This window comes from Giraffa tippelskirchi, chromosome 7 (genome assembly GCF_054371585.1).
Source record: "Giraffa tippelskirchi isolate mGirTip1 chromosome 7, T2T-mGirTip1v1.2.pri, whole genome shotgun sequence".
Classification (NCBI taxonomy): domain Eukaryota; kingdom Metazoa; phylum Chordata; class Mammalia; order Artiodactyla; family Giraffidae; genus Giraffa; species Giraffa tippelskirchi.
This window is the reverse complement of record NC_137281.1, coordinates 35,979,520-35,995,359: the sequence shown is the minus strand read 5'-3', so window position 1 is coordinate 35,995,359 and position 15,840 is coordinate 35,979,520. Positions and strand designations below refer to the sequence as shown.

Sequence of the window (15,840 nt, the reverse complement as noted above, 5' to 3'; positions counted from 1 at the left end):
ATCCCCTCAAAGCAGAATACACATTCTTTTCAAGTCCACATAGAACATTCTCTAGGATTAAACACAAAAAAGCTTAAACAAATTTAAGAGTATAGAAATTACTTCAAGCATCTTTTCTGACCACAAGGGTACATAAAACTAAAAAGCAACCACAGAAAAAGAAATAAGAAAAAAAATTACAGGAAGGCTAAACAACATGACTAAAAAACCAATGGATCAACAGAGAAATCAAGGAAGAAATTAAAAAAATATCTTGAGGCAAATGAGAATGAAAACACAACCACACAAAATCCATGGGATGCAGCAAAAGCAGTTCTTAGAAAGTTCATAGCAATACAGGCCTTCAAGACAAGAAAAATCAAACAGCCTAACCCACCACCTAAAAGAATGTGAGAGAGAACAAAACAAAACTTAAGTCAGCAGAAGGAAGAAGATAATAAAGATCAGAGAGGGAATAAATAAAAGAGATTTAAAAATAGAAAAAAAAAATCGATAAAACCAAGAGCTGGTTCTCTGAAAGGGTAAACAAAATTGACAAAACTCTGGCCAGGCTCAACAAGACGAAAAGAGAGAAGACCCAAATAAACAAACAAGAAATAAAAGAGTAGAAATCACAACAGATACCACAAAAATACAAAAAAACCATAAGAGAATACTATGAACAATTATATGCCAACAAATTTAACAAACTCAAAGAAATGGACAACTTTCTAGAAACATACAGTCCACCAAAACTGAACCGAGAAGAAACAGATAACTTGAACAGACTACTCACTAGAAATGAAACCGAATCTGTAATAAAAACTCCCTACAAACAAAAGTCCAGAACCATATGGCTTCACTGGGGAATTCTACAAACATACAAAGAAAAACTCACACCTATCCTTCTCAAACTCTTCCAAAAGACTGAGGAGGAAGGAACACTACCAAAGACATCTATGAAGCCATCATCCTGATACCAAAACCAGACGAAGACACTACCAAGAAAGTTATAGGCCAATAACTTTGACTAATATTGACACAAAAATTCTCAAACTAAAAAAAAAAAAAAATTCTCAAAACAGCAAACAGAATCCAAAAACACATAAAAAAGGTCATACACCACGACTCAAGTTGAATTCATTCCAGGGTCATGACAATGGTTCAGTGTATTGAAATTAACGCGATACACCACACCAACAAAAGAAAGGACAAAACCAACATGATCATCTCAAAAGATGCAGAAAAAGTATTTGATAAAAATCAACATTCATTCATGATGAAAACCCTTGCAAAAGTGAGTATAGAAAGAACATATCTCAACATAATAAAATGCTTTTATGACAAACCCACAGCCAATATAATATTCAATGGTAAAAGCTGAAAGCTTTTCTGCTAATATCTGGAATAAGACAAGGATACCCACTCTCACCACTTCTCTTCAACACAGTATTGCAAGTCTTAGCCACAGCAAATGGGAAACTAAGATCCCAAAAGTCATGTGGCATAGCCAAAATAAAGAATAAGAAAATAAAACTTTGTTTAAAAAAAAAAAAAAGAAAATTGGACATGTTAAAAATTGAAGGTACATGATGGGGTTCGTTATACTATTATCTCAATATCTAAACAGGTTTTAAGTTAGCTATAATAAAACTTTTTTTAAAAAGAGCATATTTGTAATTGCCTATACATACATAGAATAATCTGGATATACACATATATCCAGATATATACGTAAAAAGTGTATTTCCCTCTGGGAAGGAGAACTGGATGGAAGAGAACATATAAGGAGAAGGAAAGCTCTTCACTGAATATCCTTTTCAAAAGTAAATTCTAGAGCAAAAAGGTATCAGCAACAGCCCACCATTACTGGACTTCAGTGGATATGTATTTTAAAATATCCATTAATTTTTGAAAGAAAAAATTTATTTTAAAATATCTTTTTTTTAAAGAGAAATAAATTTAAGCCCTGTTTTAATGACGACCCTTTGAGTTCAGCTCAGAATCTCAATTCCACAGGAAGTCAGAAGAACTGAAAACACTCTTGAATTTCTTATCCTTGATTCAGTCCTGAGTAACACTCACTCTCACTTATAACTTGGTGCCACTTAATACAGTACCAGATTTGATCACATGAAAGAAACCACTAGAGAAAGTGTACTCTTTGGAAACTATTTAGCCTCTTGGTTCAATCCAAACCAACCAACAGAAGGAGCCAGGCATTCTACCTCTTACTGGTAGCCAGCCAGGTAAAATGAAGAAACTTGACATTTAAGGGAGAAAGAGAAAAACCCTTTGTGAGTAGAGGTTGATATCACCAGGGCTTTGGCTTTGCTAGCACTCCTGAGAGAACACAACTGTCATTTATCAGTTCCATGGTTTCTAACATACTACCTGTTGGGCAGCTGATATAATCCTAGGTTTAAATCCTGCCTGGTTTAAAATGGCTTGGTAAGTTTAGGCAGGTTTGTTGGGGATGCACACGTTCCTCCACAGATACAATGCATCCCAGCCTTTCACCATGGTTCGTGTGTATGATGGGTAAAGAATGATATGAAAGCTGCCACCCACCTTGATTCTTGTCATCTGGGTCAGAGTCCGATTTCAGTCTTTTCACACTGTTTCCACTCTCTGAACTGTAACAAACACATACAAAAAATATGGTGATTTGAGCTAGGTCAAATCTGAGAGATCAAAGCTTTGGGAATCAGGAGCTCCAAAAACCATTTTATATGGGTTTTAGGTAGCCTCAAGGAGCTGAAATGATCTGAAAAGTCTTCATTTCAGGTTCTTAACCTCCTTCCAATTATATTATTTTCTTTTTAAACTATCTATTTTTTAATGCAAGGGCAATTGCTTTAGAGAACAAATAAATTATTAAGAATTTAAACCTCTGACCAATTCAAGGGGTGAAGTATTACACCCTCAAGTATCACTTGAAAGTCAGATTCTTTATCGTCATCATTCATCTTGGTTAGAACCACAGATAGATTTCAGGAATATCTGGACATGATTATATATGACAAAAATGTAGCTATTAAAGACTAAAGGAAATATCTTTAGTGACATGCTAGAGAGTTGGAACGTCATCCAAAATACCTTCACTAAAAGATTATCTAAAGAATGTACTTCTCTCAACATGCAGCTCAGAAAATGCACAATGTTCTCCAGGTCCACCATTACTACTAATATATGTAACGTTTGTAAATTTGTACCTATTAAACAATTTAGGACAGTGAGAAAAAAAAAAAGAATGCAATTCAAAGAGGAAGAAAATGGTCTTAGAAGGAAGGCCTTAATCCCAAAAGGAAGAGATAGTGAACAAAGAAACTGGGCAATACAAATCTAAACAAACATTGTCTATATAAAAAACATCATCTAATTTGTGGTATTAAACATGACCATACTAAAGTCCTGGACAGCATGTAAGGAAGGAAGAAGGTTATTGTGGCTAAAAGTTCTAAGATCTATGGATAATTCTGCAGGCAAGCAAGACAGCTATTTACTTTATGGTTTTGCTAAGCATTCCTGGTAAATTGCCAACTTAAGGCACAAAAGAACAGAAACAGAATACATAAATCCAAACTAATAGAAAGAAAAAAAGAGAATTAAAAATTTAACAATTATAATCTAAATTTTAATAAAAAGAATATAAGGAAAAGTATTGTCAAGTAAAAAGACAAATAACATTAGATAGTACAAACTGCAGAGTTCCTTGGTGGTCTAGTGGTTAGGATTCCAAGCTTTCACTGCCATGGTCCACATTCAATCACTGGTCTGGGAACCAAGATCCTGCAAGTCACATGGGATGACTAAAAAATTAATTTTAGAAAAGATAGTAGAAACTATACAAAAAAATCCTAATAAGTCCAAGCCTACGTATAAAGAGAGTTTAACGGATGATTTCAAATAAGCTATTTATGATTAACTAAAAACTTAACAGAAGCAAAACAAACAACTTACGACCTAGAAAGATTTACAGTAAAGGAATGGAAAAAGAGTTAGCACAGCTAATACTAACCCAAAGAAGGCTGGGGCACCTATATTAAGAAAACAGACTTTAAAACCAAAAGTATTACAAGGGATAAGGAGGTTAGTTTATAATGAAACAAAGTTTAAATCACCACAAAGAAATAACAATCCCAAATATCTATGCTTCTAATTAAAGAGCTTAAAAATATATTCAATAGACTCTGAAGAAAAATCAAGAAATGATTACAATAATGGGAGATTTCAAAATACTCCCCTCAATTACTAATAGAACAAGCAGACAAATACGTAAAGACACAGAAGATCTGAACAATACAATCCACAAGTTTGTTTTGTTGTACCTACATACAACCCAGAACAATCACACAACACAAATTCTCCTTAACTTGGAACAGTCACAAAAATTAATCTCAGGAAAAGGTTACAAAGCAAATCTAAGTAATTCCAAAAGAATTAGTACATATAAACCACAATGCAATTAAGGCAGAAGTTGATAACAAAAGAAAGATGATACTTCAGAGACTCTAGGCCATCACTGTTTACAAGGTATTAAAATGTGGGGGGAAGAAGGTTCATCTTAGAACCAGTGAAATATGGTTAAGTTACCTCAGTATCTTGGTCTATCTCACTGTATCCCAGTGGTGATGGACAGGGAAGCCTGGCATGCTGCAGTCCATGGGGTCGCAAAGAGTCGGACACGACTGAGCGACTGAACTGAACTACCTCAGTATGTTTGGATATTTTTTAAAATGATTCTAAGTCATGAGTCAAGAAAGAAATCAAAATGGATATTTAAAAATACTTACTTGGAAACAGAAAATTGTATACAATGAAAGCTGAGGAAAAACTATAGCTTTAGATGCCTATAAATGAAAAGAAGAGCTGAAAATTAATTAGTTTGGTATCTGACAGTTGTTTATAACAGAAATAATAAAACTATAAGCTTGAGAAAGTAAAGAATATTTCAAAGAAAGAATGTAGAACATATTAAGGAGCAAAAATAATAAGAACTAAATCCAAAAGGCCTTTGAAAAGGCTAATAAAACAGACTACCTTCTCAAGAAAATAGTCAAAATAAGAATAAAAGTACAACTCATCAATATTTGGGGTAAAAAGGGGACAAGAGCAGTTAGAAAAATAAAGAATACTGACAACTTAGCATTGAAAAAAGACAAAATGAACAAATTTCCAGAAAATACAACTAAAAAAAAAAACTGCCTCAAAAAGATTTGGAGAAAGGTAGACAGTCCTACAGTCACAAAATAAAAAGAGGGGCCCAAAGTGATTTTACTGAGTTCTACAAAATCTTCACAAAAGAACACTACTATCTTATACAAACTCCTCTAGAAAACAGAAAAAGAAAGAATACTTCCTAAGTCATTCTGTGAAGTTAGGTTTAATTTTCACATCAAAATCAGATAAAGTGGGGAAAAAAGTACAGGCCAGTCTCAATCATGATCAAAAATGCAACAACCTATACAAAACATTAGCAAACCAAATCCAGCAAAGTTTAAAAAAAAAAGAAGAAAATATATCATTGCAAGTTGGGTTTATTACCAGGAATGCAGCACCAGAAAAATCTTTATTTTTTTCACTGTAACAGTAAAAAAGAAAAATTTATTTTATCAATTCAAAAGCAGGAAAAATTTGACAAGATTTAATAATTCCTGGCTACAAAAAAAAAAAACCCTTAAACTAGGAACAGAATTATCAATACCATCCTTAGCAGTGGAAAGTTATAAGCATTCAGTTTAAAATTAGAGATAAAACAAGGATGTGCACAGTAATTGTTCTAGTATTTTGCTGGTGGTCCCAACCAGCTCAATAAGAAAAAGGAGTTAAAAGGTATAAGGAAAAAACTGTCATCATTTAGTGACTTTCTACACAGAAATTTCAGAGAATCCACCAATAAATTATTACAGTTAATAAGAATTATTAGTAAAGTTAATAAAAGTTGGGTGGCTGGATACAAATATACTAAAATCAACTGCATTTTTATTTACCAGCAACAAAAAAATATAAAATACCTAGGAATAAATCTAATCAAAGACATGTACAACATCTTTGAAAAAAACAACAAAACTCTTAAGACTTTACTGAATGACTAACTACAGGAAACAAACAAATGTAGATATAAACCATGAATAAAGGCTCAAAAACATAAAGATCTGATCTCTCCATAAATTTATCAAGCAATTTAATAACACTCCAATAAAAATCCCATTAGGGACTGTTAAAGAACTTAAAACTAAATCTAAAATTTATATAGAAGAATGAAGCGGCCAAAAATAGACAAGACATCCCTGAGAAGAATGTACCTTCTATCAAAAAAATAAATTCTGAGAATATAATGTACATCATGATGACTATAGTTAATGATATAGTATTGTATATTTGAAAGCTGCTAAGAGACTAGATCTTAGAAGTTCTCATCACAAGAAAAAAGTGTGTAACTATGTATGGTGTAAACTATGTGTAACTATGTCAACTAGACTTATCTTGGCCATCATTTCACTATACATACATATATATTATCAAATAATTATGTTGCATATTTGAAACTGTTATACATCAATTATATATCAGTTTTTTAAAACTGACCATCTTAAAATTAAATATATTTGACCACTTTAACATTAAAAAGATAAGCTATCAACTGTAGAAAAAAATGTTAAAAAAAAAAGCCTGTGAATCAGTAAGAAAATTACAAATCACCCAGTAAAAAAAAAATGGCAATATAAATGAATAGATCTTTTAGGACAATGGGACACATGAATGGTAAACCAACATATAAAATGTCAACTACATTTGTTAACAGGGGGATGCAAATCAAGACCATAAGGAGATACTATTTTATAAATCACTTTATTGCTGTATCTGTGCTATCCCCTAGGGTAGCAACAAGCCACATGGAGTCATTTAACACTTAAAATGTGACTACTGTGGCTAGGGGACTGCATTTTAAATTTCATTTAATTTTAATTAATTTAAATTTACATAGCAGCAGGGAGTCAGGGGCTATCATACTGGACACATGACTCTAGAGAAACATGCGCACATGTACAAAGTTTGTCCCTGGCCCATCAGCACCATGTGTCATAATCCACACATTCACTCACAGGAGAATGAGCAAAGTTTGATATCTCAAATAATGCACTACTATACAGCAGTCAAGTAACGTAATCCTTAAAATTCTCCAAGCCAGGCTTCAGCAATACGTGAACCGTGAACTTCCAGATGTTCAAGCTGGTTTTAGAAAAGGCAGAGGAATACGAGATCAAATTGCCAACATCCGCTGGATCATCGAAAAAGCAAGGGAGTTCCAGAAAAACATCTATTTCTGCTTTATTGCCTATGCCAAAGCCTTTGACTGTGTGGATCACCATAAACTGTGGAAAATTCTGAAAGAGTTGGGCATACCAGACCACCTGACCTACCTTTTGAGAAACCTGTATGCAGGTCAGGAAGCAACAATTAGAACTGGACACGGAACAACAGACTGGTTCCAAATAGGAAAAGGGGTACGTCAAGGCTGTATGTTGTCACCCTGCTTATTTAACTTATATGCAGAGTACATCATGAGAAACGCTGGGCTGGAGGAAGCACAAGCTGGAATCAAGACTGCTGGGAGAAATATCAATAACCTCAGATATGCAGATGACACCATCCTTATGGCAGAAAGTGAAGAAGAACTAAAGAGCCTCTTGATGAAAGTGAAAGAGGAGAGTGAAAAAGTTGGCTTAAAGCTCAACATTCAGAAAACTAAGATCATGGCATCCGGTCCCATCACTTCATGGCAAATAGATGGGGAAACAGTGGCTGACTTTATTTTTCTGGGCTCCAAAATCACTGCAGATGGTGACTGCAGCCATGAAATTAAAAGACGCTTACTCCTTGGAAGGAAAGTTATGACCAACCTAGACAGCATATTAAAATGCAGAGACATTACTTTGCCAACAAAGGTCCGTCTAGTCAAGGCTATGGTTTTTCCAGTGGTCATGTATGGATGTGAGAGCTGAACTATAAAGAAAGCTGAGCACCAAAGAATTAATACTTTTGAACTGTGGTGTTGGAGAAGACTCTTCAGAGTCCCTTGGACTGCAAGAAGATCCAACCAGTCCATCCTAAAGGAGATCAGTCCTGGGTGTTCATTGGAAGGACTGATGTTGAAGCTGAAACTCCAATACTTTGGCCACCTCATCTGAAGAGCTGACTCATTGGAAAAGACCCTGATGCTGGGAAAGATTGAGGGCAGGAGGAGAAGGGGACGACAGAGGATGAGATGGCTGGATGGCATCACTGACTCGATGGACATGGGTTTGGGTAAACTCCGGGAGTTGGTGATGCACAGGGAGGCCTGGCGTGCTGCGGTTCATGGGGTCGCAAAGAGTCAGACACGACAGAGCGACTGAACTGATACAGCAGTGAAAGTGAATGAATTACAGCTGCACACACACATACACAAAACTGTTTTAGTCACAGAAACAATTTGAGCGAAAAGCCAAAGTCACAGAAGATGGTATACTGGTAATGAAATCATTTTTAATAAAGTTCAAAAACAAGCAAGTTATTATATGGTTCATGGATACCTATATAGGAAGCAAAAAAAAAAAAACCTACTAAGTAAAGAAAGACAAAAGAATGATGAACTAGACTTAGGAAAGTGGTGTCAGGATGACAAGGCAGGGAGACAGAATGGGGAGGAGCACAAAGGCCGACTCGGTATCACTAATGCTCTAGTTCTTAAGATGAGTGATGGGTTCACAGGTTCTTGTTTTATTACTATGCTTGCTTCCCTGGTGGCTCAGTTGGTAAAGTGTCTGCCTGCAATGCGGGAGACCTGGGTTCGATCCCTGGGTAGGGAAGATCCTCTGGAGAAGGAAATGGCAACCCACTCCAGTACTCTTGCCTGGAAAATCCCATGGATGGAGGAGCCTAGTAGGCTACAGTCCACGGGGTCACAAAGAGTCGGACACGACTGAGCGACTTCTCTCTCTTCATACACACATCAGGCATGAGACTCTCACTGAGCATTAGAGTCATCCATGAACTTGAAAAATTAGACTCCCAGACCTCACTCCATACTGAGCCGGAATCAGTGTGAGGCAATCCACAGGATTAACAAACCCCCAGGTGACTCTAATAAACCCAAAGCTGGGTAGATTAGGAATGCCTGCCCCAGGAGACTCAATTTATCACCTTGCTGCACAAAACAACAATAAAGGATGATCTAATAAAAGATGGTATATAAGGACCAGGAGGGGCTTCCCTGGTGGCTCAGATGGTAAAGACCTGGGTTTGATCCTGGGTTGGGAAGATCCCCTGGAGGAAAGCATGGAAACCCACGTCAGTATTCTTGCCTGGAAAATCCCCATGGACAGAGGAGCCTGGGGAGTACAGTCCATGGGGTCACAAAGAGCCAGACACAGCTGAGTGACTAAGTACAGCACAGCACAAGGACTAGAAGAGATACTTACAACACCCATTCTGCTAGAAGCAAGACACTAGAGACGCTAACTGACTACCTAGAGAGCCCCCTCTTGGTACAGCCCAGTACAACTGACCCAGGTCCAAATCCCCAAAGATACTGGACCAGGCAAGCAAGTTTATACGAAAAGTTGAAAGGAACAATCCATGGCTTGGGTAACTGGCCCTTTTCAGGCCTCTGATATGACTCCCCTTTGCTGCTATGCCATGAGGACATTTTTACATGTAAACAATGTTGCGAGCAATGTTCCAGGAAACTGTCCCAGCATTCAGTGTTTTCTAAACCACAAAACTCCATTAACTCACTTTCTTCAAAACATGTGGCTGGCTGCCAAAGTACCATATTGATTTTCCTAACAGACTGCACTTCAGCTTAGGATCATTTTGCTCATAGTCGAGCTGGTCAAATTGAAATGACCAAATTTAATCATTGGTGCCATTTCAGAGTTCGAAAGGGGAGGAACAAACAACAGAGAACTTATCAAAACCTCTAGGAAGTGCTGCCACCCCACATCAAACAAGCAGAGTCCCAGCCGGGTGTGTAACCCTGTCACAGCTGCCACGTTCTTACAGACCTCAGGGCCTTTGCCCCAGCTCTTCTCCTGGCCTGGGATGTTCTGCTCTCCTTGTCTGCCTATTAAAGCCCTCATAGTCCTACCTAATCAGTCTCCTTTCTAATGCCTTAACTTCCCCAACACAAGTTACATACACCCACTCCAGGCAGTTATTCCTCCTCCCTGCTCTCATTACACCCTATATAAATCCTTCCACAGAACTTGTTACCTTGTTTGCCTAGAAACACAGATGCTCAAAGGTAGAATTCCACTTCTCCTGTTACTTTTTGACTTTGGACAAAGGTTCTCAACCTCTGAGATTCCCAGTCTCTGTACTTCATAGAGGAATAAAACATCACCTGCACTGAAAATACTGAAGTGTCCAGTGAAGAGTGGTTATTATGTTGAACGAACAGAGACACAAAGGTCAAAGGCGTCAGAAGACACCAAATCTGACAGGGGAGCGAGGGAGGGCCACCAAGGAACTTCACCAAGACCTGTGCTTAGGTAACTGTTCTGACTACCATTACTCTGGCATTTCAGGGCACACAGAGGGAGATTAAAGTCGTGTGAATGAGGGCTGACCTCTTATGCTTCACAGCTCCTGCCAACAGCTTTGCCTGGGAGAACTTGTTCTTGGTTTCTATGGGTTTCACAGCTTTCTTCTCCACTTCCTTCTTGTTTTCTGAAGAAATTCCAACCTTGTTGAGATTACTGTGAGTTACAGGTTAAGGATCAAACTAAGCAAAAAGAAGAGCTATAGCAGGACAGTGATAAATCAAGACGTGGAAGGCACCTATAACTCATAAGCACTTCAGCTCTGCCATGGAATGTTCAGCCTACTTATTTAAAAAAATACCCTCCCCAGACTTTTCTTGCAGTCCAGTGGTTAGGACTCCATGCTTCCACTGCAGGGGGATGGATTCAATCCCTGGTTGGGGAACTAAGATTCCACATGCCGAGAAGCACTGCCAAAGGAAAAAAAAATGCCCTCCTGTCTTTATTTTGCCAGTCAAATACAGCTGATTTAAAGAGAAATGAAGATGACTAGGAGGAAGATGGCAAAGCAAGCCCAAAATAATACAGAGAAGCAAATTTTTTCCCTTTGATTCCCAAAGAAAATCCTGAGGATGACCAGAACACCTGCTATTACCAAAAACATGACCAATATCATACTTGTTGGGGAAAATGAAGATCCTGAAGAATCCAACAGAAAAAAGTAGCTTCCCTGAATGCAGAAAAATTATTTGCTTTTTCCCCTAAGGATAAAATAAAATTTTGCGGAGTGTCCTATGACTATCAGTAGCATTCAGCTTTAGATATTATGAAGACTAACTCCTATTCTGCAGATATAAGACAACATCAGAATCATCTTAAGGCTCATTTAAAAAACAGGGTCCCTCCCCTGTCCCAAACCTCCTTACTGAATGAGGACTTCCAGAGGCCCAGGAACCTGTATTAAACATTCTGAAGGTGATTTTAATGAGAAACCCCTGTGCATAGACAACACAACACAAGGACTGAAAAGCTGTTTAAAACCATAAAACAACCAGTTCATTTGTTGCCTACTGTTTTCAAGCTTGATGTCAATCTACGGCTCCCAAGGTTTGTCAGTTTCTTTTGCTCTCTCCACCAACCCCCTCCTCTCCTTCCCTTTCATGCTCTCTCACAACTTACTAGTAAACAGATCAGTACTGGAACATGCTGCAATCCCTTACTTAAGATGCAGTGGTGCCTTCCTGGAGCAACAGCGACATCTAGTGTTCAAGATACCTAAGACGCATGTATTATCAACCCAAAGGAGTGGAGGTGGGCTGTGCGGTCTCAGCTATTTCCGTATCTTTGAACAATGGAAAAACTGGGTACCAGAAATTAGGAAATGTTAATGTCTAATTCTAGTGTCTAATTTTCAGACACTCAATTCTTGTGGGAACCAGTTATCTTAAACATTTGTAATATTCAACAGGGATTATACATTATACTCAGCATTATTCTGAGTTTCATCTATTTATATTTAATGTTTTTAAGGTAATCATGGAAACTGATATATTAATACTAAATGTTCTTTTTTTTTAGAATAAAAATGAAATAGAAATTTCATCTGTCTAGTACAGAATACCAAAAACCATGACCATGCTGTGATTTTTACCTACAACTCCACCATAAAGGATAGAAACTTTCAAGTACAACAGAAAAAATTTAACAAAATCACACATTTATAACATTTAACTTTTTATTCTTAAGTGAAGAAAAGCTCTCAACTTCTTTTTTGGTGGGCAGGGAGGGAGGTGGTAATAATATTTTTGATCTACATCCAAAGCCCAAGCCCTTTTTCCCCCTTAAGACCCTCTCCCCCTAAAATGTTTTAAATATACATTTCAAAAGTCTCAAGGAATACACCAGATGAAGCAGTTTTTAAAAGGTCACATTGTATTTGAACACACATATTAATAAATACTGTTCTAACCTAAACAAAACAAAAGTTGTTTATACTGACACAAACTACAGCTTACCTGTATTCACAAGTATCACATTATAAAATATATCTTATGCCAACCACGCAAAACCAAGAACCAGCTCCAGATTTAGAGCTTTAATAAACAGATGTCTAAACCTCAATTCCTACCTCAACATGTCTCTGGCTACATGCATGCTTGTTACTAGCACACTATACGTCAGTGGGCTGGAAGGCTTGGTTTGTTTCGGTTTTTCTAGTCAGAACTTTCCAAGTCTCCGATAGAGCTAATAACCCTGGAGCCTCTTCAATGTTGTACTGCAATGTTACCAGGACAGAAAAGTTTCTTTTGCCTCACGGCTGCCCGGTTCATCCTTCCCTCTGAACTGAAAACCCAAGGGCCTCTCATACTCATACCACACCAACCATACTCTCCAGAATGTTGCCTTGGGAGACACTGTCTTATTTGCTTGCCTGCCAAATTAAGCACATAAAACAAGACATAATTCCAAGTGAAAATGTAATTAATGTATTTTTTCCTCAGAGGAAAAAGCTGGATGCCTGAAACAATGCAGTATATATATCTTCCCATCTCTGCAAACATCAATGCAAAATACCATCCTGGGGTCATGATGCAATAGAGTGGGGGAGGGAAGCTTCAGAAGAATCAACCTCAATCCTACAGCTGGGATGGAGGTGTGATTTTTCTATCAACTTCTATCTTAGTGTTACACCAGAATTCCACTTGGAAAACAGACTGGAAGCCACGTCTTTCACTACCTGTTCAGAGCACATTTTGTGGCAGCATGTTACTACCTTATCTCAATCACCGTCAGTCACCTTGTCTTTAACCAAATTCCTGGGAATCTGTTCACATTTTGCCCTACATAACTCTTTAATAGGACCTATTGCACACACTCCGCGAAAAAAAAACCACACCAACTAGTGCATACACAGAGCACCAACCTTAGAGGTAAAAAAGCCTGTTAAATCACGCTAGTGAGGTTATTCAACATATAAGCTTGAAATACTCAAATAAGCTTTCTCACAGGAGGAAGATGCTAAGGAGGCCTTTTTAACCTCTTCTATGAGTCATTCATTAATTTCTTCACACATATACTGAGAACCTACTATATACCAAGCACTGGAGAAATCAGTGGTGATCAAGCCTTTGTTCTTACAGCACTTACTTTATATTCCAGCAGTAAAGAGGCAAACAAACCCGTAATTATATAAATTAAGATCTTCAGGTAGTGACACAGACTATTTAAAAAAATGGCATTATTGTCAGTGACAGGGATGGCTGCAACTTTAGATGGAGTGCTTAGGGAAGATCTCTGAGGAAGGGGGCTGAGACCCAAGTGACATGAAATGCCAGCCCTGTAAAATCTGAGGGCAGAGGATTCTAGGCTGAGGAAACAGCAAATACAAATGCCTTGAAATGGAATCACAGAGCTCAATATGAGAAGAACAAAAAGAAGGGCAGTAAGCTGGAGTGTAGTAAACAGGAAGAAGAGTAGTTCAAGATAAAACAGGGAGGTGAGTTGGCCTAAATCATGCAGAACCTTGTAGGACCTGGTTAAGAATGCAGATTTTAAGTCTAAATGCAACAGGAAGCCACTAGTGTTTGAAACAGGAAAGTTATATGATCCAACGTATGTTTTCAAAAGTTCCCCAGACTATTGTCTAGAGAATGGACTGCGAGGGAGGAGAACAGAAGCAGAGACAATTAGATGGTCAGGTAGTACAGAGAAGGTCTACGACGACTGCAGTGGCAGTAGAGACAGCTAGAGCTGAAGATTTGGAGTTCATTTTGGAGGTAGTTTGGCAGATACCAGAAAAAGAAGAGATTTGGAGGGAGGTAGTATAGTGAAGGTAGGAGTAGTGAGGCATGGAACTGAGAATTTTGATTCAGCCAAGTTACATCTGGGATGCCTAGGAAGACATGCAAGTGGATGCCAGAAAGTTAACAGTGAGCCAAAGCAAAGTCCTCTTGGCCACTTTCCCTACCCCTCTATGGAGACAGACCAGGCTGTATCTGTAGGGAAGGTCTGAGGACACAGGAGGGTTGCTAAAAATTTCCTTTAAAAAACCTAGAAGCCCGTTTCTCCCCTGGATGAGGTTTATTGCATCGCCCATCTGTTTCAGAGTCTAATCTCACAAGGCAAGAATACCGTGGTACTGACCATTAGGATTTAGGCCTTTAGTTAATCCTGTAACAGGATTGATTGCAACAGACTCTTGCACGCAACATAACTCTACGTACCGCTGCCAGTTATTCAGAGTCACAGGAACATCACAGTTGAAAGGGAACTTAAAGATGACCAGGCAGAAGACCCTCATTCTATAATGAAAAAACTGAAATGCATAGCTGTTGATGAGAAACTGACACCTTATAGATACCTAGCAAAGTACAAAGGATATTCTGTATTCCTTCAGTTCTTTCAGTTCTTCTTCTCTTCGTTGTTTTTCTATTAGTTCTTGTTGCCGAGAAACCTCATCAAGGAAGTTGGTCTCATCTTCGTCTAAGCCTCTTACCATGTTTTCTGAGGAAATAATTAAACAAGGAACACTTAAAGCAGGATAAAGAGAAGATATAGTCAAGATTTTTCCTTGTCCTATTTTTTAATAAACAGCAGATTGTTCAGGGGATTAGAAGAAAGAATTTGTAAACACCAAAGCTTTTGGATAGATAACATGGCATAAAATCAAAGCATCTTTCCCATTACTAGATGTTAGCATAGAATTAAAATTGGTATACTGAGTTCTAAGCAAAAATGTTCAATGTGGTCTAGATGGTAGAAAACTGTCTCTTTTTCACCAAATGAGCACCTAGAGACTAGATAATTAAGACAATTTTATGGCTGGTTAGAAAAAGTGTTGCACAAGGCAAAAGTGCACCAAAAAGGGCCTGCAGAGTCCCTCAGATGCTGTTTTTTCTGAAGCTTACTGAATTTGAACTGTTCTTCATACTCCTGCTGCTTCCTGTCTTTCTGTTCCTGTAGCCTTTCATATAGAGACCGAGGGTCATAAACCTCCTCTGGGCATTCTGAAAGAAAAGGGAGGGGTAAAAAAATACATACTTTACAATCCGTTCATATTATTTTGGAATCACAAAGGATTTAAAGGTAAAGTCAAGTCTCTGCATGATCTGAAGGCAAAGATAACACAAAAATAGTACAAAGTTCATAGCTTCCCTCTAGACCTCAGACAGGAGCCAGCAGTTCTCAAAGCCAATTGTGAGTGTGAACAGGGCCCACGGCCTGAGACAGCTAACTGGATGAGGGATCCACCCAAAACAAACCCTGCATGGTAGCAGCACTCAGCTGTTCAGATCCTGGATCCACCTGAATAGCTAGAAGACCAGTGGAATCT

The 15,840-nt window shown here is 37.9% G+C and overlaps 1 protein-coding gene and 1 non-coding gene across 19 annotated transcripts in view; one reads left to right on the top strand and one right to left on the bottom strand.

Annotated features, from left to right (window-relative positions):
- The window catches only part of PSME3IP1 (proteasome activator subunit 3 interacting protein 1), a 36,755-nt gene that overhangs the window by 9,510 nt on the left and 11,405 nt on the right, over positions 1–15,840 (bottom strand). For 17 of the 18 annotated variants that reach the window (XM_081514303.1, XM_081514306.1, XM_081514308.1 and 14 more), the window contains 4 exons: positions 15,416–15,514; positions 14,890–15,011; positions 10,596–10,726; positions 2,551–2,615 (listed from right to left, as the gene is read on the bottom strand). In XM_081514303.1, the coding sequence (XP_081370429.1) occupies positions 2,551–2,615; positions 10,596–10,726; positions 14,890–15,011; positions 15,416–15,514 (417 nt within the window). The remainder of the gene's footprint in view (positions 1–2,550; positions 2,616–10,595; positions 10,727–14,889; positions 15,012–15,415; positions 15,515–15,840) is intronic. The other variant, XM_081514314.1, reaches the window with a different exon arrangement.
- TRNAC-GCA (transfer RNA cysteine (anticodon GCA)) lies at positions 8,763–8,834 on the top strand. Its single transcript has one exon. It is a non-coding gene; the product is annotated as a tRNA-Cys (tRNA).